General features: G+C 45.1%; 1 protein-coding gene across 2 annotated transcripts in view; it reads right to left on the minus strand.

The window, feature by feature from the left end:
- Positions 1 to 25060, minus strand: part of TBC1D5 (TBC1 domain family member 5) — a 600469-nt gene that overhangs the window by 295908 nt on the left and 279501 nt on the right. For both annotated transcript variants that reach the window (XM_075586906.1, XM_075586905.1), the window contains exons 6-10: positions 22919 to 23008; positions 22751 to 22825; positions 20083 to 20150; positions 13357 to 13459; positions 3366 to 3454 (exon numbers count right to left, since the gene is read on the minus strand). In XM_075586906.1, the coding sequence (XP_075443021.1) occupies positions 3366 to 3454; positions 13357 to 13459; positions 20083 to 20150; positions 22751 to 22825; positions 22919 to 23008 (425 nt within the window). The remainder of the gene's footprint in view (positions 1 to 3365; positions 3455 to 13356; positions 13460 to 20082; positions 20151 to 22750; positions 22826 to 22918; positions 23009 to 25060) is intronic.

Here is a 25060-nt window from a genome sequence, read left to right on the forward strand (position 1 = left end):
CCCATTCGGCCCTGCCTTTCACCCCCCCCGCCTTTCACCCCCCCTGGTCCTGCCTCCTTTCACCGCCCCCGCCTCTCACCCCCACCCCCGCCCTTCACCTCACCCCCCTCGGCCCAGCCCTTCACCCCACCCTCCTCGGCGCCGCCCTTCACCCCAACCCCCTTGGCCCCGCCCTTCACCCCACCCCCCCTTGGCCCAGCCCTTCACCCCACCCCCCTCGGCCCAGCCCTTCACCCCACCCCCCCTCGTCCCCGCCCTTCACCCTACCCCCCTCGGCCCTTCACCCCACCCCCCTCAGCCCGGCCCTTCACCCCCACCCTTCACCCCCACCCTTCACCCCCACCCTTCACCCCACCCCCCTCGGCCCCGCCCTTCACCCCACCCCCCTCGGCCCCGCCCTTCACCCCAACCCCCCTCGGCGCCGCCCTTCATCCCCCCTCGGCCCGGCCCTTCACCCCACCCTCGGCCCTTCACCCCACCCCCCCTCGGCACTTCACCCCACCCCCCCTCGGCCCGGCCCTTCACCCCACCCCCCCTCGGCCCTTCACCCCACCCCCCCTCGGCCCGGCCCTTCACCCCACCCCCCCTCGGCCCGGCCCTTCACCCCACCCCCCCTCGGCCCGGTCCTTCTCCCCACCCCCCCTCGGCCCTTCACCCCACCCCCCCTCGGCCCGGCCCTTCACCCCACCCCCCCTCGGCCCGGCCCTTCCCCCCACCCTCCCTGCCCCCCACCCCCAACCTCCCTGCCCCCCACCCCACCCCTTTACCCCCACCCCTCCTGCCCTTTACCCCCCTGCCCCCCACCCCTCCCTGCCCCCCACCCCTCCCCTTTACCCCCACCCCTCCTGCCCTTCACCCCCTGCCCCCCACCCCTCCCTGCCCCCCACCCCCACCCCTCCCTGCCCTTCACCCCCCCTGCCTGCCCTTCACCCCACCCCTGCCCGCCCTTCACCCCACCCCTGCCCGCCCTTCACCCCACCCCTGCCCGCCCTTCACCCCACCCCTGCCTGCCCTTCACCCCACCCCTCCCCTTCACCCCACCCCTCCCTGCCCTTCACCCCACCCCTCCCTGCCCTTCACCCCACCCCTCCCTGCCCTTCACCCCACCCCTCCCTGCCCTTCACCCCACCCCTCCCTGCCCTTCACCCCGCCCCTCCCTGCCCTTCGCCCCCCTTCGCCCCTCCCTGCCCTTTGCCCCTCCCTGCCCTTTGCCCCACCTTAAGGGGGGGGGGGAAAGGAAGTGTCTCTTTTGGCAGTGCACATTAAAGCTCAAAAGAGGACATGGGGTGGCAAATAAAAAACCTGAATATCGGAAATGTACAAAAGTTTAGCCCTATTTTGATTGACTGGTGGTAGGATCGCTGCAATCTACTACACTATTAATGGCATCAATCTAATTTCATTAAAGGTAGGTTTGTACATTTAACATATATAGCAACAGTTATTTTAAGCAAATAATACAATTGTGACGGTGGGGGTAACTGGCCTTCCAAATAAAGGTCCAAGCCTGGCTGGCTGCCCCTAGGAACCGTGGGTAATGGGCGAAGAGGGTTAGCTCTTGGGCCCAGTATGATAATACACTTTGTTTCCATGTGAGCATGTTCCCATATTAACTGCCCCCTGCAGGGTTATGGGCTAGGGATACCATGTGTGGTTATGATTCCCCATAGAAGATAGCTGCAGGAAAGGGACTTTGGGAGCGGGAGGATGTTAGGGAACCCATATAGTTAGCCCCATGTGTATTTGGGCCGCACCCCGCTGCCCAGAATGTATTACCAGTATTTGTTGTGATTTTCCCTTTCCGGGCATGCTTTTAACCAGGGATTTGGGGAGCATGACTTTAAGGGGGATTTCGCGGAGAAACTGTTGTCAGAATGTGCATACAGGGTCGGGGACCAAAGTTACCGGTTCCCCGGTAAATGTATCCGACAATCAGGCATGATTTGCGGATACATGTGTGCATATTGGCCTCATCAATATCTCCCCATAAAAAACGTAACCGTGACTCACCACTAGGGTACACTGCTTCAGCACAGCCCGGGAAGGAAAATGAGTCATGGTGAAATGTGTTCAAGTACACTTAGAAAAGGGGGTCCCTGGTTCAGGGGTACCCCAGGCACTGTTATGGCTCCCCACAAACAGTGTGGGCTTTGCTGGTACCCGTCCATACATAAAGACGGGGGGACTAAGGAAGTCCAATGTAAGTCAATGGGAAATCTGTGCTCTGGGACCAAGTTGCATTGCCAGCAGCAATGCAAGAATAAAAGGACACTGCTTTTCCTCTTTTAGGGTTCCCAGTGTCCCAGAGACCCCAGATTTCGGGAGTGTAAGTTTTAGGTGGGATATTTTGGACGAAATGTATTCCTTTTCTTTGCAGGAGTTCGTGGGACAAAGTTACTGTAAGTCCCCTAAATCTCCCTGGCGTGTAGACATGATTTGTGGGTACGCGGGGTGAATTACATTGGAGCTGCATAGTGTTCCCCAGACTCCTAGTTTTCGAGCCCAGGTATCCCAGACTAATTTCCCACACATATAAGGTTACCCAAGGTTTATTCTTTATTAAAGTAGGGTTTATAGTGTTTTATACTGTATGTATAAATGTCTATGCAGTCATCCTGAGCATTTACATTGGTGCCAGGATGTCTGCATAGACATCTGAGCTCAAAGGACAAACAGGGTGTCCAGAGGTGTCGGACCATTTGGTTTAGCAGGGAGGGGCAAAGAATCAGGCCCAGAAGCCATCTTTTTTTCTCCGACACACTATGGAGCCTGACCAGCAGGTGGCCATGAATGGGCTGGGGGGGAAGATGCGGTTTGGCACGTCCCTTCCCCTGACATCAGCAGCTAGATGAGCCCCACTCTGATTGGCTGGTGGGAAACGTTCCCATGCTCTGAGTGGTGGGCAGTCCCTGTTCATGTTAGACATAGGACACAGAAGTCTATGAAAGGGACTGGTAATCTTGGGGCTGGTAATCTTGGCACTGGTCCAGTGAAGTGCCGGTACGGTTTCCCAGGGGCTTTGCTTGGAATAGCAAAGCACTAGGCATTGAGGTGCCAGGGAAGTCTAGCCTAGCCGAGGGCCAGTTCTGAGGAATAAGGTTACTTGTTCCAGGTTTATTCCAGCGTGGCACATGAGCAGGCGCCCTGCACATAGGAAAGACTAGTTTTCACCCCCAGACCCAAAGTAAGTGTGTATACTCCATCTGTATTTTGTATTTCATTGTGTGTACGTGGGTTTACCCGAATTAACCTAATTTTATTCCACCATCTTGTTTTGCCTAGTGAATGATCCCAGATATAAGTTTGTTAAAAGTCCTGGTCTTCCATGACAACAATGTAAAAATAAATGACTATAGTTTACTTACCTTGGGTGTGCAGCTTCACTGGCATGTGAAAAGGCCTGGTGATCACAATGCAAAATAAACACTATAGGTGCCAACAGCTCATGCATTCCCTGAAAAAAGATACGTATAAAATTATAATAATGCACAGGTAATGATTAGCTCATGAATATATTTCTTGCTGGCTATAACACTAAAAATGTCAGTTTTCTGATCATATTTCAACTTGACAATGTTAACTTAGATGAAAATTAAATACACATTTACAGCTCATTATGATCTACTTCATTAGTTTGAGATTACACAGGGAGTTAGTTTGCGTTACAAGTAATGCACAGGGACAGGGCTGAATTTTCAGGAGCCTTTTTTCACAATAGCATTGTTAAATTGCCGATTCTCATTTTCATTACCACATATTTTCCGAGCTGCCACAAAAATGTATTAGTTGAAGCATCCGTCCATGTTAAAGGCCACATTATGCTCTGCAGAGGATTCCTACATTTAAACTCGGTTTATTTTCTAAAAACGGTGAAACATCAGGTTTTCGGAGAACAAATTTTGTGATCATACAATGAAAGAATTTGTAAAATACAGGCATACCCCGCTTTAAGGACACTCACTTTAAGTACACTCGCGAGTAAGGACATATCGCTCAATAGGCAAACGGCAGCTCACGCATGCGCCTGTCATCACGTCCTGAACAGCAATACCGGCTCCCTACCTGTACCGAAGCTGTGCGCAAGCGGGGAGACTATAGAGCCTGTTACAAATGCGTTATTTACATCAGTTATACACGTATATGACGATTGCAGTACAGTACATGCATCGATAAGTGGAAAAGGTAGTGCTTCACTTTAAGTACATTTTCACTTTACATACATGCTCCGGTCCCATTGCGTACGTTAATGCGGGGTGTGCCTGTAGTTAAATATATGTTTTTCTCTTCACCATGTTGCTTTTCTTTAGTGTAGATAAAGGGATATGGCGTGAGACTTGACAGGACAGATAACCCGTGTTATCCTTATCCTCACATTGTCCTGCACGCATATCAAGAATGTTGTCCATTCTACCTATCTCCACAATGTAAATTTATATCAGTCACCAGAACCTCATTCTCAATCCATCCAAGTCCTTTATCCACAACATTATGGTTCCAGGCCTGGATCGCTGGTGTTCCCTTCCTGTATCTGAAACTTCTGATGGAAAATGCTGTAGGTTGTTTTGCTTTCAGTAATTCTAGAAACACTTCCAGTATGTTCTACTGTCTTCTCTTTACTGGGTTGCACATAAATAAATAAATAAATACATGTGAACCAAAAAGTGCTCGTGGCGCAAAGTGACCAAATATAAACAGTGCAATGTGCAAATAAACCCAGTGATGTATAGCACTGAAAACACATAATACCGTCACTCCATATCTAGAATTCCTCAGGTGCGTGGACTGCTGGTTAACCTCATATGAAGAAAAGAACACAAATGCAGAGGGTATAGTGTATTAACATTTACTCATGACAAACAACACGGGGGGGGGGAGAGGAAACAAACTCACACTCTCACGGCTGGTGTATAAGCAAGAAGTGACTTCGGGCGCACTTCAACCTTTCTCCCGAAATGACTGCTCCCAAATCAGCTGCTGCGCATGTGGAGACACGTGCAAACTCCGGTCTCCTCCTTCAGCGCCTCTCACCTGCGCTCAGAGTCCTCCGTCCGTGTCAACACGTCACAGCCTCCCCAGCCAATCCGGATAGTATAGGGTTGATGTAGTGGCCTCAGAGAGTCAAAAAGTCCAACATGTTTCGTCCAAAGACTTCATCTGGGGGTCACCCACGGGAGAAGGGTTGAAGTGCGCCCGAAGTCACTTCTTGCTTATACACCAGCGGGGAGAGTGTGAGTTTGTTTTCCCCCCCCCTGTGTTTGTCATCATGAGTAAATGTTAATGCACTATACCCTCTGCATTTGTGTTCTTTTCTTCATATGAGGTTAACCAGCAGTCCACGCACCTGAGGAATTCTACACATGGAGTGACAGTATTATGTGCTTTCAGTGCTGTACATCACTGGGTTTATTTGGTCACTTTGCGCCACGAGCACTTTTTGGTTCAGGTTTATGTAATTGCGGTTTGGGGAAACCGCGGGTGTTCAGGCAGCAGCTTGATTTTATCACAATATTTGTTGCGCTTTATTAACCCTTTATCTGTCACAAATAAATAAATGCACCTTGTACAAAATTATTACCTCTGGTTACTTAAGGCGTAATTCAAGACGGCAATTTTTTTTGTAACTTTAAAAAAAATATATATGGAATTGAAGCAGGGTGTCTCTGGAGCTGGACCCCTTGCTTCCGGAGATACTTACCTGTGAAGTAGCTGATGCACCTCAGCAAGCAGGGCTTTCAAGTTTGAAGCTCCCGTGTCACATGGGCCAACAGGAAGCCGCACCAATGTCGTCACGGCTTCCAATTGGCCTGCAGGCCGGGGAAATATCTGAACAACAGGCAAATTGTGAACCCTGGTAGCGGAGGAGAGTGGCTACAGGCACCTACTTTCACAGGTAAGTTTCTCCGGGAGCAGGGGGTACCCGAAGCTGAAATTAACTGGATACAGCTACTGTACCAAGGCTCCCGGCTTCAACTACAGTATATATTAAAAAAATAATTTGGAAAAAAATCCTTGCATTGCCTTGTTACGTCCTCCAAACATTACAACCAGTTTTCAAATGATATACTTTTAACTTATCCTACTGCACATTCTACCATATCCATGCATTTTGTGGCCCTTAACACTGTGGCGTTCTTCCACTGTCTGATTCTCCCCATCTCTCTTAATGATTAAACTTTCCTAAAGAAAAATACATTGTTCTCTTTCTCGGATTATGTTGCGATCAATAGCATTTGCTGCGCAATCAGAATCTTCAGAGGAAGAGCCTCAATTAAAGCATAATAAACCATTTCTTTTTCTTATTAAATTATATTTCAAATATTGCACAACTCCATAAAGATTAGCATGTCCCCTGATGCAGCGTGTGACATTCTCCTCTGTTCATCGGGGATTCTGTCCAGCTCCGAGGAGAAAGAAATGCTAGTGAAAGCCTTTAGTTCTAATACATATACTGTACGCAGTCTTACAAATGCCTCTGGTGTTTCGTCTAAAACTTGAATATATTTTGCCTAAACCTCTCATGTTTATATTAGTGTGCAATTCATGCTGTGTAAAAGTACATAGTGAACATACTAATTAAAAAATTGAATCTGCTGCAGCTTCAAAGAAACATTTCCTGAAGGAGTGATTCTCAACCTTTTAAGAACAGCAGAAACCTTTAAGAATTATTTTTGTGACTTGGCGGAACCCCTTTAAAATGTATTATGACTTGGCAGAGCCCCAGGCTTCCTATCCTACGGTATGCACAAATACTACAGTATGGCTGTGGTGGGGCTTTGATTTATTTATTTGTGCCATACATTACAGTATAACAATTAATAACCTGTTTGATTTATTAAATTACACAATATGGAGAAAAAAATTGATTAAAAAAAAAAATGTTTGTATCATATTATGATCAATCAGGAAACTTTTGTATCCTTACACAAAACCCCAGAGTTTCACATAATACAGGTTGAAAACTACTGTCCTATTATGTAGAAGAGGGCTCTCAGTATGATCTTCTCATTCAGCTCCTTTTCGATATGGCCAGTAGCTGGGCAACCATTGGACATCCATTAGCTTTAATTATGTATTATTAGTGCTGTTTAAACCACCATCTCACAACAGTATATCTAATAAAAGCTTTAGAGGAGGGGTCTCAAACTCAGTCCTCAAGGGCCACCAACGGTTTTCAGTATATCCCTGCTTCAGCACAGGTGGCTCAATCTTCAACTGAGCCACCTGCGCTGAAGCAGGGATATCCAAAACACCTCGTCTGTTGGTGGCCATTGAGGACTGAGTTTGTGACCCCTGCTTTAGAGTGACAAGCAATTGTAATATATTTTAAACTCTTACCATATAAAAAAATATACACCTTCCCTTCCCAGGCTTGCAATGTCAATCTTTAGGCGACAGGCACCCCACTCACTAACCAGTGGAATTAACCAACACAAGAGTCCTTTTCCACTTTAGTAGTTTTTACTCTGGCGATTCAAGTGGTCTGAGACATGAAGGTCAGGTAGAAGGGATCAGCAGTTGTAGGTACTTGGTGTCAAAGTGAGGAAGGGCCCAGGTAAATAAAACTTCTAAATAATAAGTCACACAAGAAGTAGCCAATATAATGAGGGGATTTTTGCAGCGCTGCACAATCTCTATCAATGTATTCTTTTGATCTTTTCCCCACTAGAAGCCCAAGTGCTCTGCGCAGCAAAACCTTTGCTAAAGGTTAAGTAGGTATTGTGCCCTCAAGAGAGAATGTTTTTAAAAACAAAAACAAATGTGGGACCAGAAAAGAATCTCTCCACATTTGTACATTGGAAGCCACCTGTAGAAATGGACATGCAAGAAAACGAAGCCTCTATTTCGCCAATGATTCAGTGGGATCAGCGAGGTCAAATGAGAACTAAATAAAATGCATGTGGGGGTTTGTTAGAAGCCAGGCGTAATGACAGAAATGGGGCTGATAAATATTGTATCCTCCATGTACAGTATACAGTAGAAACTGAAGCACATATAAACAAAGTAGCACAAGGGATGAGAAATGGTGTCAACATGGACCCCTTCATTATTCCACAAATGGGTAAAAATGCAAATGACTCCTCGCTGGTTAATGAGGCAATCCATGCGGCATTTAGAAATATTAAATTTAAAAAAATTGTATATATGCAGCATTTGATTACCTTTATTAAAAACTAATTACCTACGCTGATGATTGATTTGCTCTCCCGTGATCGATCAGCAAAGATCCTGTTTCCCAGGGTTCACTAAATGGCAGCCTTTCAGTTTCAATCAATCCTTCAGTCAGTGTAGCTCAACAGCTACAATGTATCATCATATTATTACGGTAACATTACGGTAGCTATTGTTACAGTTTGCAGCTCAAACTGCTGGGAATATTGGCAACAAATTATCACAAACAGGAAAGCGTTACAAAAATCTTGCATTGCTGGGGAAATGCCCTCCTCAGTATATTAAAACTCATTAAAATTGGCATTAAGAGTTGAATTAAGAGTTGAATTAAAAAAACAAAACCATGCAGTATTATCCAATACTACAGAACTGAATTTAAAAAAACTAAAAATGAACTGCTCCTTTCAAATGTAAAAAAATATCACATGCCTTCATTCGGCATGTGATATGGTTTGTGTTTAGAGTCTAGGTTATTTAGGACATCCTGACATCTGTGCCTCAGCCTCATTATTTAAGCTTGCATTTCATCAAATGGCCTTGTTCATACTGTAACTAAGGATGCAAGAAAATACATTTTACAAATATATGTCCAGGGAAACGGACGATGTAGGTTTCCCTTTTCAAAATAGGTATCTATTCCATATATCTCCCCCATTGCTTTATAATGGTTCTATTCCATATAAGCTAACACCATACATTTTGACCTTTCCTAATGAGATGATGATGAACACACACACACACACACACACACACACACACACACACACACACACACACACACACACACACACACGACCCCTTTTGTTTTTCATACTGTATCATATATATTTCTCACTCAATCTTCATAAAATGTTGCACAATTCAAGGTTTGTTATGTATATTAACACTATATAAGAAGTACAATGTAAATAAATCAACTGATTTTCACTAAATTGATGTCACTGTATTATGTCAACAAGTACCAGATACACTGTGGAAGTCTCATGTTCATTAAACGACAAATGAGAGTTTTTCCTTCGTACCGATGCAGCACTATGGCTGGTCGTGCTGCCACACCTAAATCCGCGGCGGCACCATATTGGTGCTTGTATTGTATTGTAATGTATATTGGAGATAGAGGGGGTTGGTGAAAAGGGTAGTTTCCCCGGGGTGGGTGGTTAGGACACTCGAGTGGGTAGTGGGAGGGGTATCCCTCTGCACTATTTAAAGGCCCCGGTCACATGGGTCGTGATGAAGGAGAATTAAAACATGGTGGGGATACCGGCACCCCATAACGGGGCCTGTAACTCTAGAAGCAGGGGGTTCCTGGGGCTGAAATTATTGTGTTTCAGCTCTGGAGACTGCCTGTTTCAATACTGTGTTATTAAATTAAAACATGGAGGCCTATGCAGAGAGCAGCGCTATTTCAAAACTCGCCATTTTTTGGAGAAATTCGCGCAGAAAACAGCAGAAAATGGCGAGTTACGAAAAATGCGGCAATTTTTTTTTTCTATTTCTAAAACTCGCCTCGCGGCTGGCGAGAACCTCCATCTCGCCAGTTTTAAAAATATCCTAATGCAGAGAGGCGCGAACGGCATCTAGCGGCTGTTCACGCCAATAAAATGGCGCGATTGTCTCCTTTTTGCCTCGCCAGGAAAAGTTGGCAAGAAGCTGCCGCTCGCGGCCATAGGAAAGGAAAAAAAAAGGCGCGAATTTTTTTTTAACACATTTCTGCAGCGCGCATCTCGCCAATTTAAACTCGCCACACGCATTCATGTTAAACATAGCAGAATTCGCACATTTCTGCATATGGAGAATAAAACTCTCCAAAAAAGCTACTTTTTATTAAACTCGCCAATTTTAAAATTCGCTGCTCTCTGCATAGGCCCCAAAAGCCGAGCGATTGCCTATTAGAAGCGCACAGGTAGAGACTGATTCAGACTCGCTCTTACTGCGTGTCTCTTACAGACCTGTGCACCCCGGTAGGATTCACACAGCGCGAGTCCCATTCAGACGCAGAGACTCCCGCTTTTAATCCCGATGGGCCATTACCGACTGCTAGGCGGTGTGCCATGGACTATCAAGGCATTGCGCATAGCTGACCAGTCCATTCTCGCAGCAAAGCGACCGATCACAGCGCTACATTGGTAGCTCATAAATGTGTTAAACGGTTGTAATCTAAAATGAAACACTAAGATTACTATAAAGTGTGTGTTGAAAATGTAATTCTACTGAAACGCACACCCGAAGATAAGAACGCAACTGTCTGAATGTATAAATCGACAACGCCTTGATCCAGCTGCTCCTACTCCCGAACAATACTTTGTTATACAAATTAGCTTATTTCAGTCCTCCTAGCGACAATCCTTCATCAGGACTAATTTTATGTAAGCGCCCATCATTCTTGCTCTTTCTAACTTTCTTATCTTCTTACCTAAACACAGTTTTGTAACTATGCTCTTGATGAGGTCATCACGCCGTCACCAATTCCAAAGAATATTTATTAGATCATCAAATAATTCTGACATGTAATAATCTACTGTGACAGACCTATAGATGCTGACATTTTCATGAAAATTATGTGATTTTTCTGCAAGATATGATGAAAAATAAAAGGGGCCCTGTTATTTCTGAGCGCAGTGTATATACACAGACACACACAGACAGTATATCTTTCCAGAAACAATCTCATGTGATGCACGCATGCTCTTACAGCACTGTATTAACCCAGATCATTGCACCAAAGATCCAATCCCAAAAAAAACAGAGGTAAAGTTTTCTTTGTCAACAGCCTGTAGGCTCGCAAAATTGAACCTGTTCTTTATATGCCTATGTTCATTTAGCCCACCAAGCAGTCTTTATTAAAGCTGAGGCATCAGGCAGTCAAAGTTCATTAATACCATTTATGTAATCTGTGCAATTTCAATTAACTCAGCAAGACATTCTACTACATGATAACAGTCTCATTAATTCAATAAAATCCCATAACTATTAACAATATGGTCTATGTTAAACGGGGTGTCACCTAGTACAAAATAATAGCTTTAACAGCTTGTGAGGAGACTTAAGTTTTTCTTTTCTTTTAAATGTTATCAATTTAAATATTCATTCCTTATGCAGAAAGGTGTTATTTCTCTGTAAGGCATCTTCAAGATATCAAACCCAGGCAGGGGGTAATTAAATTGTTTTAATTCTTACCCAGTAATAATATTACTTTCTAGTTCAGTAAATGATAGACTTTGTTTAAAATTATACACGGTTTCCTGACATGCCCGGGGTGAATTCACTTAACGCGGTGGGAATGGGCACCGTTGAATAATTACGACCAAGAAAATTTATTTAAGAAAAAAAAAAAGTGCTCACCATTAATTTTTATTTGGCTTAGGGATTCGTGCTTCACATTGATGTTAACACAACTAGGAAATATTTGTTTCCCAACTTGTTTATTGCTTTGGTAAAGTAATTTGATGTGACAAAGTTCTTTAGTATCTTTTCCCCAATCTTCTCTTTGTACAGAAATGCGGAAAACAACACTAACGTAAAAATGAGTCTCTGCTAGCAGGCCCCCTTGGTTTCGCCGAATCTTTGATCTTGTAAATGATAAAATATTACATGAAGACTTTTCTTATGCTAATTAGGAACATACCACTCTTACACATGCAAAGTGGTGTCCATCAACTGTGTAGGTGCTGGAATAACTGTGGCCGCCGATTGCCTCGGACATTCCACTTCATGGGTTATTTGATCATGAGCAATAACATGGGCCAGATTTGCTCCCCAGAATCAGGAACAAAAAAAGGAAGTTCTCTTCAGCTGGTCCGATTGCAACTCTGGCTCTGAGAGCCACAACCAGCCTTGGAGAAGAGCACATATGGGAGACCCTTTGCTCAAACACAGATCTAAAAGAAACAAAACTTTATCCTTTAAGTACTATGTTCCAACTTACTGTATGCATATGCATTGGTAGGCTCCTTTAACTGTGTATTTCTTTTAAAAATACTATTAAAAACAGTTCTAAAAATCTATTTAGTTTGCATTTTTTCAACTTCCTATATTTTAAAGCACTCCGCATAAAACTTTGCATAACAAAGAAGTTGACTCTTGCCAACGGATCACCTAAAATTGTAATTCACTTGCTATTGCAGACTGCCGCTAGTTGGTTTTCCTCTTTCATGCAAGTTCCTAACCTCATTAAAGTGATGCTTTCATGCTTTTATCTCCTACACCAGTCTTCCCCAATGCAAGTCACCCACTTGTATCCTCCAGAACCAAATTCAAATGCCTGGTGTTTGTGTATTGCACAAAGCTGTCCATGCTGCTGCCTCTTCGTGCATATCAGATGTCAACACTGTACATTCATGCTCTCTTCACTTTGTCCACGATCTCTTCCCTCCCACTCCCACATCCAAGACCTCTGCCAAGTCGTTCCTCGTCACCCCATACATTACACATTTAAAGCTGCCCTAAAAACAGACTTCTTTGATGAAACGTTTCTTAGAAGTTATATATATTTTTCCTCTTGCGTCTACCACGACACCTGCTTCCCGAGTCAAAGAAAAGAGTATTCTAGCTTTGTGGCACTCAGAGCAGCAGAACAGGCTGCATTGCGTTTGAAATTATTATTTTTTTAAACTACAGGATTGAAGCAGGGGTTCTCTGTAGCTGAACTGTGTTCATTTCAGCTCTAGGGACCCCCTGCTTACAGAAATCCTCACCTCCGTAGCGATGCCGGTATATCTGCTGTCAGACACATGGTGTGCCTAACACAATGGCGGCGTTTAAATGACCCACGGGCCAATAGGAAGCCGTAACGTCATCCGGTGCGGCTCCTATTGGCCAGCATGACTGGGACATTTAAACTTCAGACATATCGGCACCGCTACGGAGGTAAGAATCTCTGGAAGCAAGGGGTCCCCGGAGCTGAAATTAACACAGTTCAGCTCCGGAGACCCCCTGCTTCAATCCTGTAATAACAACTAAAAAATGTCAAAAGCAATGCAGCCTGTTCTGCTGCATCAACAAGCAGCCACACAACCCCACATATATATTCCACATACTGTATATATATTTTTTATACACAAAAGCACTGTATTTTTATGGCAGGATCATTTTACAGTCCGGACCACACTAAAGAACGGAAGTGATCAGTAATTGACATAAGTTACATCAATAAAAAAAAACATTCAATCTGAACAATGTTTATCTTACCTGCTTATAAAGCAACTGCTCATTTTCTCTCGCATAACAGAACAGAATATCAGTAAGGATATCTCGCACATCCTCCTGCTGGAAGAACTGCATTTCGGGAAATCTAAAAAACAAAAACCACATGGTAAAATATGAATGAATAGTGGTATCTTTTGGAAATGACACTTCAGAAAGGCTGCAGGAATAGGATAATGAGGAACAGTGTTTCAACATTACTCTCTGCTTTCTTGCTTTACACAAATAGGGGGTTGGTTTTGTAATGTCCAAGTGGTTTACAGCTTTGGTGTAACTGTCAACTAGTCCTCGAGGCACCCCCCACCTCCAAACAGGTCAGGTTTTCAGGATATCCCAGCTTCAGCACATGTGGCTCAATTAGTCCCTGCTTCAGCATAGGCGGTGCAGCCTCTGAGCCATCTGTGCTGAATCTGGGATATCCTGAAAACTTGGCCTCTTGAGGGAGCTTGAGTTCTGGCGTTGAGCACCCCTGGTTTTTAATATATGTCACTTGGTTCCAAATCCGCTGGCTGGAAAACGGCTAAGAGAGCATCTTTGGTTCTCTACGTTTAGGAAAGAATGAGTGCAGCAATTTATATTTTAATATCGGCCCTCTAGACACATACAGTAAGGCATCTATTTTTTGTATGACACCTTAAACAAAGTAATGGGTGCAAGCTGGGGCTGTACTGTATCTTGATGGCCACATGCTTACATGTGAATCTTTTGCTTTTCACTATAGTGAAATAGTGCAATAATAAAATTATCCAGAAATACATAGAGGAAGGATTACTATTTTGTACAAGCAAATACTGTACAAGGGCAATTATTTCAGGAAATACTGTTATTTGTGGACAGTAGAATGGTTTTCCAAGATGTAAATGTGTTATTGACATTGCAAGCAAAAATTTGAGGAGAGCAGATCAGTAATTCACACAGGTGCACGTGGATCTACGTGAATCAAACATGATTTAAATCAACATACCTGGAATTAGGAAACATGCTCTTAAAAAAATAAATAAATCAAATCTGGTTTCTAACAGGTACAGGCATACATTTACTTTATACCACATCCAGGGATACTGTAATTCTTCCAAACATACCCTTGTATTTTATGTACCACCATATAGAGATATAGAAATATGATAGACATACAGCATAAAATCAAGCATGCCAGGTAGTGGAGGAAATATCACAGGGTTTATGAAAATTAATATTATATTTGAACAGTTATGTTTTTTTCTCTGATATAAACATACAGCCGAGTAATAGTGATAATATCATTTTGTTGAAGGTGTTCTAACATCTACATTTGTGAGGGTGATGTATAATACCCGGGGCTCACATTTTCAGCCGTATATAACAGCATGTGTGGGACTATATATAGACTTGTAATCAGTATGTGTGAGTGTATATACAGTAGTATCCTAGTTTAGACTATGTGCAGAAGTGCCTTTGTATGTAAATGTGTGTGCATCAGTGAGTCTGTATGTGTATCAGTGTACAGAATCTGTAATAATAAAGTGAACAATAAAGTAAGCAGTGTGAACATATACTGGTTCAAGTATAACTGAACCATATAATATAACAAGTGATCAATTAATACAAGGATAAAAGTGTATACTCCTCCACTCGTGAACCCTGTAACCGGATTGTCTCAAAATCCTGGAGCAAGTGGAGTCCTACCCACATTTGCCACAGTTTGGATATGCCTTACTTTATTCTCTGTTTGTGAGTACAGCTCAACCCACATATAACGCTGTGCTTGGGGTCCAAAGAATCGCATCGCGTTATAAGCTGATCGCGTTAGAAATAATGTACAATTGTATGCATTGCACAATAAAGTATTTAGGTTACCAATAATCGTGTTGTAAAGTATTCATAAATACGTAAATTGGGAGCCCCGCTTGCACCGCGTTATAAGCGGATCGCGTTATAACGGGGTTGAGCTGTATAATATTCATAGATTCAAGTCACAAGAACTACACTGAATCCTGCAATACTGCCTGTTTTTTCTCTCCTATGGTGACACAACCCCCCCCCCCCCACCTCGTCTGTTTTCTGTGGATATCATCAGCAGCTATGAGTGACAGAGGAAACCATTAACCCTCTTTCTGCCAGGGGGCAATTGCTCTGCACTGTGTGCTGGCCTCACTGGCAGTTAATTGGTAAAAATGTGTGCTTACAAAATAGTGTGCGTGTGTGTGTGTGTGTGTGACTCACCTGTACAGCATGGTAAATTACACATTTCCTTCCACTCCACATGCCAATGAAACGGAGGTTCAGAATGACAATAAACCCTTTATAGTATTTAAAAGAGCTAACGAGCACATTTAAGGCAGCAATTCGGATGCTGATTTTTGTCACACCTCTAAAGCTAAATTGAGCCCTATTTAGCTGCAGTTACTGCCCCCGGTTGCTGAGATACATACCGGTGTAGTTACTGGTTTTAAAACGTGCAGGACCCGCCAATAGGAAGCCACGACACCATCCTTTGAGGCTTCCTATTGGATGGCCATTTAAATCCCCAGATAACTTCCATGGTGAGTATCTAGGGAACCGAGGGGTCCCCAGAACAGAAAATAACACAGCTCAGCTCTGAAGGACCCCTTGGTTTGAATCATGTAAAAAAAATGATGGGATTATCGCTTTAGAACCTTTCCCCTGAAAACGAACATGTGGTAGCATGAAACAATACATATTATAGCATACTGTACTTCTAACCAGCAGGCAGTAAAGTGGCACACCTCTGGAGTGTGGCCACAGTGTACAGCAACACAGATACAAAACATCTCACCCACCCATAGAGGCACAGCTATGGTGAAAAGCTACAGCACGCATGAATGGTGGGGGAACATAATATAAATTAGGACATGGATGTAACAAAATTGAAAAAACAAAATTTTGGTCCCCTAGGGCAGCGGTGCGCAAACTGGGGGGACGCGACCCCCAGGGGGGGTGCGAGACTGCCGGCGAGGGGGCGCGGGGTTTACAGAGGCCTCGCGCGCTTCCCGAAGGCACTTAAATTAAGTGCCGGGGAAGCTGCAGGGCCTCTATAAACCTTTACTTACCTAGGCTCTGGCGGCTTCCTTCCTGCGTCGCCATGGCAACGCGGCATCATTGGTCATGACGCCGGAGCGCAGGTAAGTGGGGGTTAAGGGGCCGCGGGAGTGAGGGGACTGCCGGCAGAGGGGCGCAGGGAAAAAAGTTTGCGCCCCCCTGCCCTAGGGGAATGTCATCATGGTCATCACACCAACATATTTTGCATCTGTACTACTTCTGTAGTGGGAAGTGTGTTTAACCCCTTCATTACCTTAGTAATTAGCCACTAAGGTAAATGAAGCTTTACTTTTATTTTATTATTTTTAGTACACACCAGTGAAACAGGGGGGTCTCCGGAGCTGAACCCCATTTTTCTCACAGACCCCCTGCTTCCCGAGGGTCAGACCTCCACAGGGGGTGCCAGTATCGCCGGCAAGTTTAAATGTCCCAGTCACGTGGGCCGTGACTTGGGAGATTAAAACTTGCAGGAGATACAGGCATCCCCTATGGAGGTCTGACCCTCGGAAAGCAGGGGGACCCCGGAGCTGAAATTGAATGAATCCAGAGACCCCCTGCTTCAATACTGTGTACTAAAAATAATGATAAAAATAGTGACTTCTGTAAAAGCTGTGCGGGGAGACTGGGGGCCCTGGAGGATTAATGCTGCAGATGCCTTTCACAAGCAGATACCCCGCTGAGTAAATCCTTCTTACTGTTTTCTAAGCTGTGTTTGTGTGTGGCCGCACTTAGGCTGCGCCCATAGTGCAGGAGACAGCACGAGCGACGAAAACAAACATTAGGACGCCAATGTATTTGTATATAGTGCGCGCGTGAGCGCGTGAGCGCATGCACAAGCACAACAGGGAGACCGGTGCTTCGCGAGACAAGCATGTTAGAATTTCCCACGTGACAGCTGGGTCACGTGAGCGGTTCGCCCCAATGAGGACGAACCAGCTCCGTGATGTCATGGCCGCACCCCCGACACGCCTCCCCGTCGCCTCTGCCTGCAGAACAGAAAATCTCTCCTGCTGCAGGCGAGCGCGCGATCACGCCCACTTCCACTATGGCCGAGGCCTTAGGCTGCGCTCCAGCCACTCCAAAATGTGCTCCTAGTGGCAGTAAATTTGACTACATCTGTACTTCTAATCGGAAAGCAACATCTCTCAAGATGATGAATTGAGTCGTTTTCTGCTGGGCCGTCGTACAATCGAGCTGGAGGAAATCTGCTGAAGAGCTACCACAGCATCTCCAGGAGCCTAAAGGAAAAGACAGACGTGCGACGAGCGATCAGTCACAGCAAGGGCTGTGACACTCGAGCCCCAGTGTGCTTTCCACATTGAACAGCATTATAGTCAGGACTGCCGATCTGTACTGGGGAACTCAAGGAAGTACAGAAAAGCAGAGCGATGGGGAGCATGAGAGAGAAAGATAAAAGGCATGCCAGCCTTAAAGAGAGATGCTGTGTTAGAAGAAAGGGAAAGAGAAATGAACACAAAAGGCATTAGGGGGAGATCATGTGAAAGCAGGGAGCTAGAATAAGCACTGAAAATGGATAGACGAAGAAAGCAAAGGAAACACATTTTTTTTTAATTACTTTACCAATTCAGTGTTTGGCTAGAGTATAATTTTTATTCCGGTTAGTACAATGTAACTTAAAACTTTATGCCCTGTTTCTATCTAGCGCTTTTTTACTACGTCAGGTCTCCCAACATTTCCCGGCCAATCCCCACCTCCCTGATCACTCTCAACCTCTTCAAACAATCCCAGAAAAGCGCTCAGTGTGGGTGGGGTAAGACTCCCTTGTTGCTCCCTGTTGTGCGTCAGAAAGCAGAAGGGGTAAGCAATGCATAATGTCCACATTTCAGGCGGTATGACTATTACAGATTTGAATTGCTTCAATACTTTTTTCTCTAAGGAGGAAGAACTACTGTAGAAGTGAATATGCACCATGTTCATTTTCAAGGAGGCAATACAAACCACACCACTACAAACAAGAAATACCCACCTGATGGAAATATTTCCATGAATTCATACAGTATATTACAGAAGGGTGACAGATAGACTTTAGATGGTAAAAACATGCAATGCTACCTTTAGATGTAACAAGACTGCAAAAAAAAAAAGCTGTGTGTGCTGTGCACGCGCATAGTAAGTGAAACTTCTTTGACTTTTGTCACAGAAATTGACATATAACGCGCGTGCTCGGCACACATGTGTCAGTGTGTCAGTCAGTGAGTATGTATGTGTTTGTTTGTGTGTGTGTCAGTCAGTGTATGTATCTGTGCCGGTCAGTGTATGTATCTGTACCGGTCAGTGTGTGTATTTGTGTCAGTCATTGTGTGTGTGTGTGTCAGTGTATGTCTCTCTCTATCTGTGTTGTGTGAATGTCTCTCTGTGTCGGTCAGTGAGTGTATGTGTGTCAGTCAGTGTGCGTGCGAATGTGTGTCAGTCAGTGTGTGTGCGTATGTGTGACAGTCAGTGTGCGTCAAAGTGTGCGTGCGTCAAAGTGTGCATGCGTCAGTGTGTGTATGTGTTTATTGGCAGCAGTACCAGCATCATGAATGTTGAGCGGGTGGGGGAGCTCACAGTGGGGGGGAAGGAATAGGCACATCATTCAGGGGCGGTGTTCGGTACATCACTGGGGTGCGCGTGCGTGCGTCAGTGTGTGCGCGTGCGTCAGAGTGTGTGCGCGTGCGTCAGAGTGTGTGCGTGCGTCAGAGTAAGTGTGTGTGTGTCAATAAGTGTGTGTGTGTGCGTCAGAGTAAGTGTGTGTGTGTCATTGTGTGTATGTGTCAGTCAATGTGTGTATGTGTCAGTCAATGTGTGTATGTCAGTGTGTGCGTGTCTGTCAGTGTGTGTGTGTCTGTCAGTGTATGTGTATCTCTCTGTGTGTACCGTATGTCTCTCTGTCTGTGTCCTACCCCCTCTCTCCTGACTCCCCCCACCTCCGACGGAGCTGCGGACCCGGGGGGCTCAGTCTGAGTCTTCTGAGCAGATACCCCCCCCACCCCCCCGGCGGCGCGCTCAAGCTCCCCCCTTCCCCACAACCCGGCGGCGCGCTCAAGCTCCCCCCTTCCCCACAACCCGGCGGCGCGCTCAAGCTCCCCCCTTCCCCACCCCCTGGCGGCGCGCTCAAGCTCCCCCCTTCCCCACCCCCCGGCGGCGCGCTCAAACCACCCTATTCCCAGGCTGTTAGGAGCGGCGCCGGCCTCCCTCCTCCTGTCCATCGGCATGGCAGCGGGCGGGGAACGGCGCCGCTGCCAGCCGCTTCTGCGCATGCGCGGCATGGCAGCGGGCGGCGGAACAGCGGCGCCGTGGCAGTTAGGAGCGGCGGCTGTCGCCGCCGCATGTGAGCAACTGGGTGTGGGTGTGTGGGAGGGTGATGGGTGTGTGGGAGGGTGAGGGGTGCGGCGGCAATTAGGAGTGGCGCCGCCACATGTGACAGGGGGCGTGTGAGCGGAGCGGCGTCCATTACATGACGTCACTTCCGTTTCACATTTCTCCCCCCATCTATCCAGTTTTATCCCATCAGAGGTGCCACTAAAGAAGTTTCACTTCAAAAAGTTCACTATATTCAAAGAGCTACACAAGAAGTAAGGGGAGTGCTACATGCACGAACTTTACACTTGAGGTGACATGGAGTGTTTTAATAGGAGATACAATAAGCAAAACTACATTTTCAATACATACGTTCTTTTAACATCCTGTTCAATCATTGCACGGAGTTCTTTATCCTGGAAAAACTTGTTCCAAAGACTCTAAATAAAAAGAACACACACAAATAGAATTAAAACATTCAATAAAGTTATTTTTCTTTTTTTTTTAAGTTATTGCACGAAATATAGAATGATTCATTATTTACTTGTCAAATCAACAAGAACTGTTACTACCGAGCACAGGGAAAGAGGAAATAATCATTCCGCACACAAGAAAATAACCCGTGCACTACTTACAGTATACAGATGTACTGTAGCAGACGTTAGTGTACCAGTTATCACATGATATCCTGTGTGATTTGCCGACGTCCACTGATGCAAATGAGGCCTTGGTAAATACATTGTGCGATTTAGTAACTAGCCATGTCATTTCGTACGTTACCGCACAATAATAGGTGCAAGTAATGTCTTCTAGATCTGTACTAGGAATTCAATATTGCTGTATTACATAAACTGCGTATCAGGTTAGCAGACACCTTTCAAAATATTGTAATTAGCAAAGAACTCTTATTCACTGCTAAGGGAGTTCGGTACAATATGCTGCAAGAGGCGGCAGCAGAAATGGGATGAGGTGTGTGGTCTGTCGGACATGCAATAAAAGTAAAATGCACCCGGTGAAGGCCAATCTCTGAATCAGTAGTTTTTACATTTTTAAGAACTCAGCTAATCTTTAAATGTTCCCCTGAATCCATTAAAACTAGTGTTGGACCGGGTCCTACATTTTTTTAAACCGGGTAACGGGTACCCAGAGGATTTGGCGCCTTGTACCCGGCCGGGTACCCGGTTTTTCACTTACCTGGGGGTGGTGGAAACTTACCTGGGGTGGAGGAAGCCTGCGGCGACATCTGAACAGTTAAGCAAAGGTGCGGGGGCGATGGGGCAGTATCAGCGGTCAGTGTGGAGCCCGCGCGGGAGCTGCAGGACTCCATACTGCACTGTGAGCTGGGACCATGTGACCGGAGCAGGAGAAGAAGCTTTCCTATTGGACAGCCGGTTGTCCAATAGGGAAGCTTCTTCTCCTGCTCGGGTCACATGGTCCCAGCTCACAGTGCAGTATGGAGTCCTGCAGCTCCCGCGCGGGCTCCACACTGACCGCTGATGCTGCTCCATCGCCCCCGCACCTCGGCTTACCTTTTCAGAGGTCCGCGCGGGCTTCCAGCAGGTAAGAGATACTTTTCAACTACCCTGACATTACCCGGATACCCGGCGCAGAGTCCACTTTCTAGCTGCCGGGTCCGGGTAATTTCCGGGTAGCTGAAAAGCCGCTGGGTAATGCCGGGACCGGGTAGTACCCGGTACATCACTAATTAAAGCCCATCATAGATATCGCTATTGACCTACTATTTCTGCAGTAGAACATATGCATATTTCTTGTTTTCATAAATAAACATCTTTCTACATTATATATCTAACAACTTTACAGTATCACACATCGTTATAATATTTTTTGAGTTCTTAAATAAATTAGCAACAAAAAGAATATGGATATGTGAAATATTTCTTCTGTCACTAATTATTTCATGGACATCAACTTCCTGCAGAATCTCTGCATTAAACAACTAAACGGCTAAAACAGCTGAGAAAAAACATTGAAAACACATCTCAATGCAACTTGCATAGACTTCTACTAAAGCTTCATCATGTGCATGCAAAAGTAAGACTGGACTGTACGAGATATACAATAAACTGGGCAATGCCATGAAAGGATTTGTGCGGAGAAGATGATGGGGACTTGTTAAACTAGTGCTACTATTGCACTATCCCAAGAATAAACCAGTAAATACCTGGGCTTTGTAAATGCAGCCTAAGTGTCTCACCCCCCCCCTTTGGCTATTTGATTTCATGTCAATATAGATTCCGTAAAGTAAGTAGCACATTTAGGTTTAGTACAGTAAGTGTCTACTACTATAGCTGTGAAATGTAATAATAATAAATAATATTTGTTTGTTCTAGTTTTACGTAACACTTTACAGAGACATTTTGCAGGAACAGTCCGTGCCCCATAGAGCTTACAATCTATGTTTTTGATGCCCGAGGCACAGGGAGATAAAGTGACTTGCCCAAGGTCATAAGGAGCCGACACCGGGAATTGAACCAGATTACTGTGCTGCAAACTCATTGCCATAGTCAGTGTCTTTACTCACTGACCTGCTCCTTCTCCCTAACGCAGTAACGTTGCAGAGTAAATTGGTGGTATTTCCGATAACTACCAAGGACAGGAGGAATGAAAGCTTGCTGTGCTGTGTGGGGGGCGCAAGACTTGCTTGGGAGGGCACGGCGGTTACAGAGGCCCTGCGCCCTCTTCGGCGATGCGTCGCCATGGCAACGCTGCATCAAATGATGCCGCGGGGTAAAGTGACGTGACATGTTGCCATGACAACACACGGCAAATGATGTGGCGGGGTCACGTGACCCGCGACATCATTTGACGCCGGGTTCTTACCGAGGGGGGGGGGGGGGCACGAAAGCTGGAACTCCCAAGCAGGGGGTGCACGCAAAAAACTTTGCGCACCCCAGTGCTAGAAGGCTGTGTTTAGAGTGAAAGCAAGAAGTTGCAGTAACTACGTACAATGCCATGTGTTGCATAAGAAGATGGAGGCTTGATTGGCTTATGATACCAAAAAAATAATCATTCTACTTACCCCCTCATCCTGTGACAATGGATTATTTATCATTAAGTCCTGCTGTCCAGCAGCTTTTCGAGGATTTGTAATATGCTAAAAGAAACAAATACGTGCTTATAATTGCATTTCTTTCACACAAATATAGCATCAAGTACATTGAACAATAATTAAAAAAATATTACGTACTATTTCTTTAATCTTTTTATACCATGTTCTTAACTCTGCCGCTTTACTTATCCATTGGCTTCTGTCTTGGGGTAAAACATTTAGAAACAGCTGCCAATAAAAATTAAAATGCGTTAGAAACAGGCTTAGAAAAGGACACCGATTATCAAGGGAAAAAAGTAGAATACTGTACTTCCAAAGTAAATCTGAGTACACATGGAACATGGCTAAAGAAGTAACTACATGGTGTGTCGATAATACGCTGCATGGGGAGGGTGAGCATTGCAGCAAATCATTTAAAAAAAAAGTTACTATTACTTGAATCCATGACAGGGTATGAACACGACTTTAATAACTTCATGCGAGTGAACTGAGCACCTTACAAAAGAGATGTATATGGCAAGAACTATAGAAGCGATGTATCTGGAATTGTAAAATGCCAATAAACTTACACGAACGTGAATTTCTGTGCAATGGGCCGTTTAATGAATAACCCTCCAAATGAATTTCATATAAAATCTCATTGTAAATATACAGGTAGGAAGGCCCTTTGGCCAAGAGTTGCTAGACAAAACAAAAACATACTGTACATGCTTCTTCCTGCTAAACCAGTGTCACACTGCACTTGAAAACTCTCTAAATACACTCTGGTATAACATGTTTACAATCTGGTTATGGGCCACATGAGTAACTTGAAATGTTAATATAATTCTCTGCCGAGTTGCACATGTAAGAACTCAAGGTTACGTCTTGATGGCTTCATGGACATACTAGTCAAAAGTAGAGAGCGTGTGAATAGAAATTAGTTGGAAGTGCCACCAGATGCATCCTTAATTAAAGCAGCAGTCCAAGCGGCCGATTTTTTTTTTTTTTTTTTTTTTTTTTAACATTCTATTCCCCCCCCCCTTTAATATGTGCATCATTACAATCCACACAAGTAATTCGCTAAATTGCAACATACATTTTAAAGCGCATCCCAGGGAGACTAAACATAATCATGGAAGCTCTATCGCAGTTCAACTGGGTGGCATTTAGGCAAGCAGCACAAGCGGCTAAGGCAATAGGTCGAACATGCCCGCGTCAGCTTTAGCAGATAGGGATATCAGAATAATGGATCAGATTCAGAAATCACTAGTCCCCCGCAGCTGAAAATCCTACCTCTGTGCGTCACAATCATGGCTCTCATTTACAAAGGTGTCCAAAATGGAGGGTACGGCTGGTGCTCCGCTGGCGCTGACTGCACTCATGCTTGAGAGCGGTGATGTCACCAGCTCTCCAAGCATGAGCGCCGGGTGTCCTGGCTATTTTGCAAGCGTGCACGTGGGGGCATTGGGGGCTTGTTGAGCGCTTCAAACTCTCTATTTATTGTCTACCGAAGCGTCAAGCTTGGGAGAGTGTTTGTGCCCGCACGGGCACCGCGTGAGATAAGATGGGACAATTTAAATTGCAGGAACAAAACTCGGCAAGCACCGCGTGCTCAGCGCTAGCGTGGCCGCAGCCTTATGTGGGCGGAAGCGCACTGCTCCTTAGGGTCCTGCTAGTCCAGAAACAGGCTGAGATAACAGGCGCTACAAGAGGATCGAAACTAGCGGGGTTACCCATTTTCCTAACTCTACACAGCTACAAACGATTTCATAGCAAGGAGAATCCTCATAGGCTGGGATCGGGGTTGAAACCAGAAAGGCGGATAAAAGGGAACTAATAATGCTACACAGGCTGGAAGAGCTTATTAAGGAGAGGGAGTAGCTCAGTGAGTGAAGACACTGACTGGCACTGAGAGTTTGAAGCAGGGGAGCCTGGTTCAATTCCCGGTGTCGGCTCCTTGTGACCTTGGGCAAGTCACTTTATCTCCTTGTGCCTCAGGCACCAAAAACCATAGATTGTAAGCTCTACGGGGCAGGGACCTGTGCCTGCAAAATGTCTCTGTAAAGCGCTGCGTATAACTAGCAGCGCTATACAAGAACATATTATTATTATTATTATTATTATTAAGGCTACCAAACCTTTGCAACAGCATTCTATGGCCCTATCAGAACCATCAAGCTGGTGGTGGTATAAAAAAAAAAGCAGTAATTCAGATCTGTTGTACGCAAATGTGGCCATTAACAAAATGATAATCGCATACAATACACACAGGTCAAAAACAGACCAGGGTGGGAAAGG

The sequence above is a fragment of the Ascaphus truei genome, chromosome 2, assembly GCF_040206685.1.
Source record: "Ascaphus truei isolate aAscTru1 chromosome 2, aAscTru1.hap1, whole genome shotgun sequence".
NCBI lineage: Eukaryota > Metazoa > Chordata > Amphibia > Anura > Ascaphidae > Ascaphus > Ascaphus truei.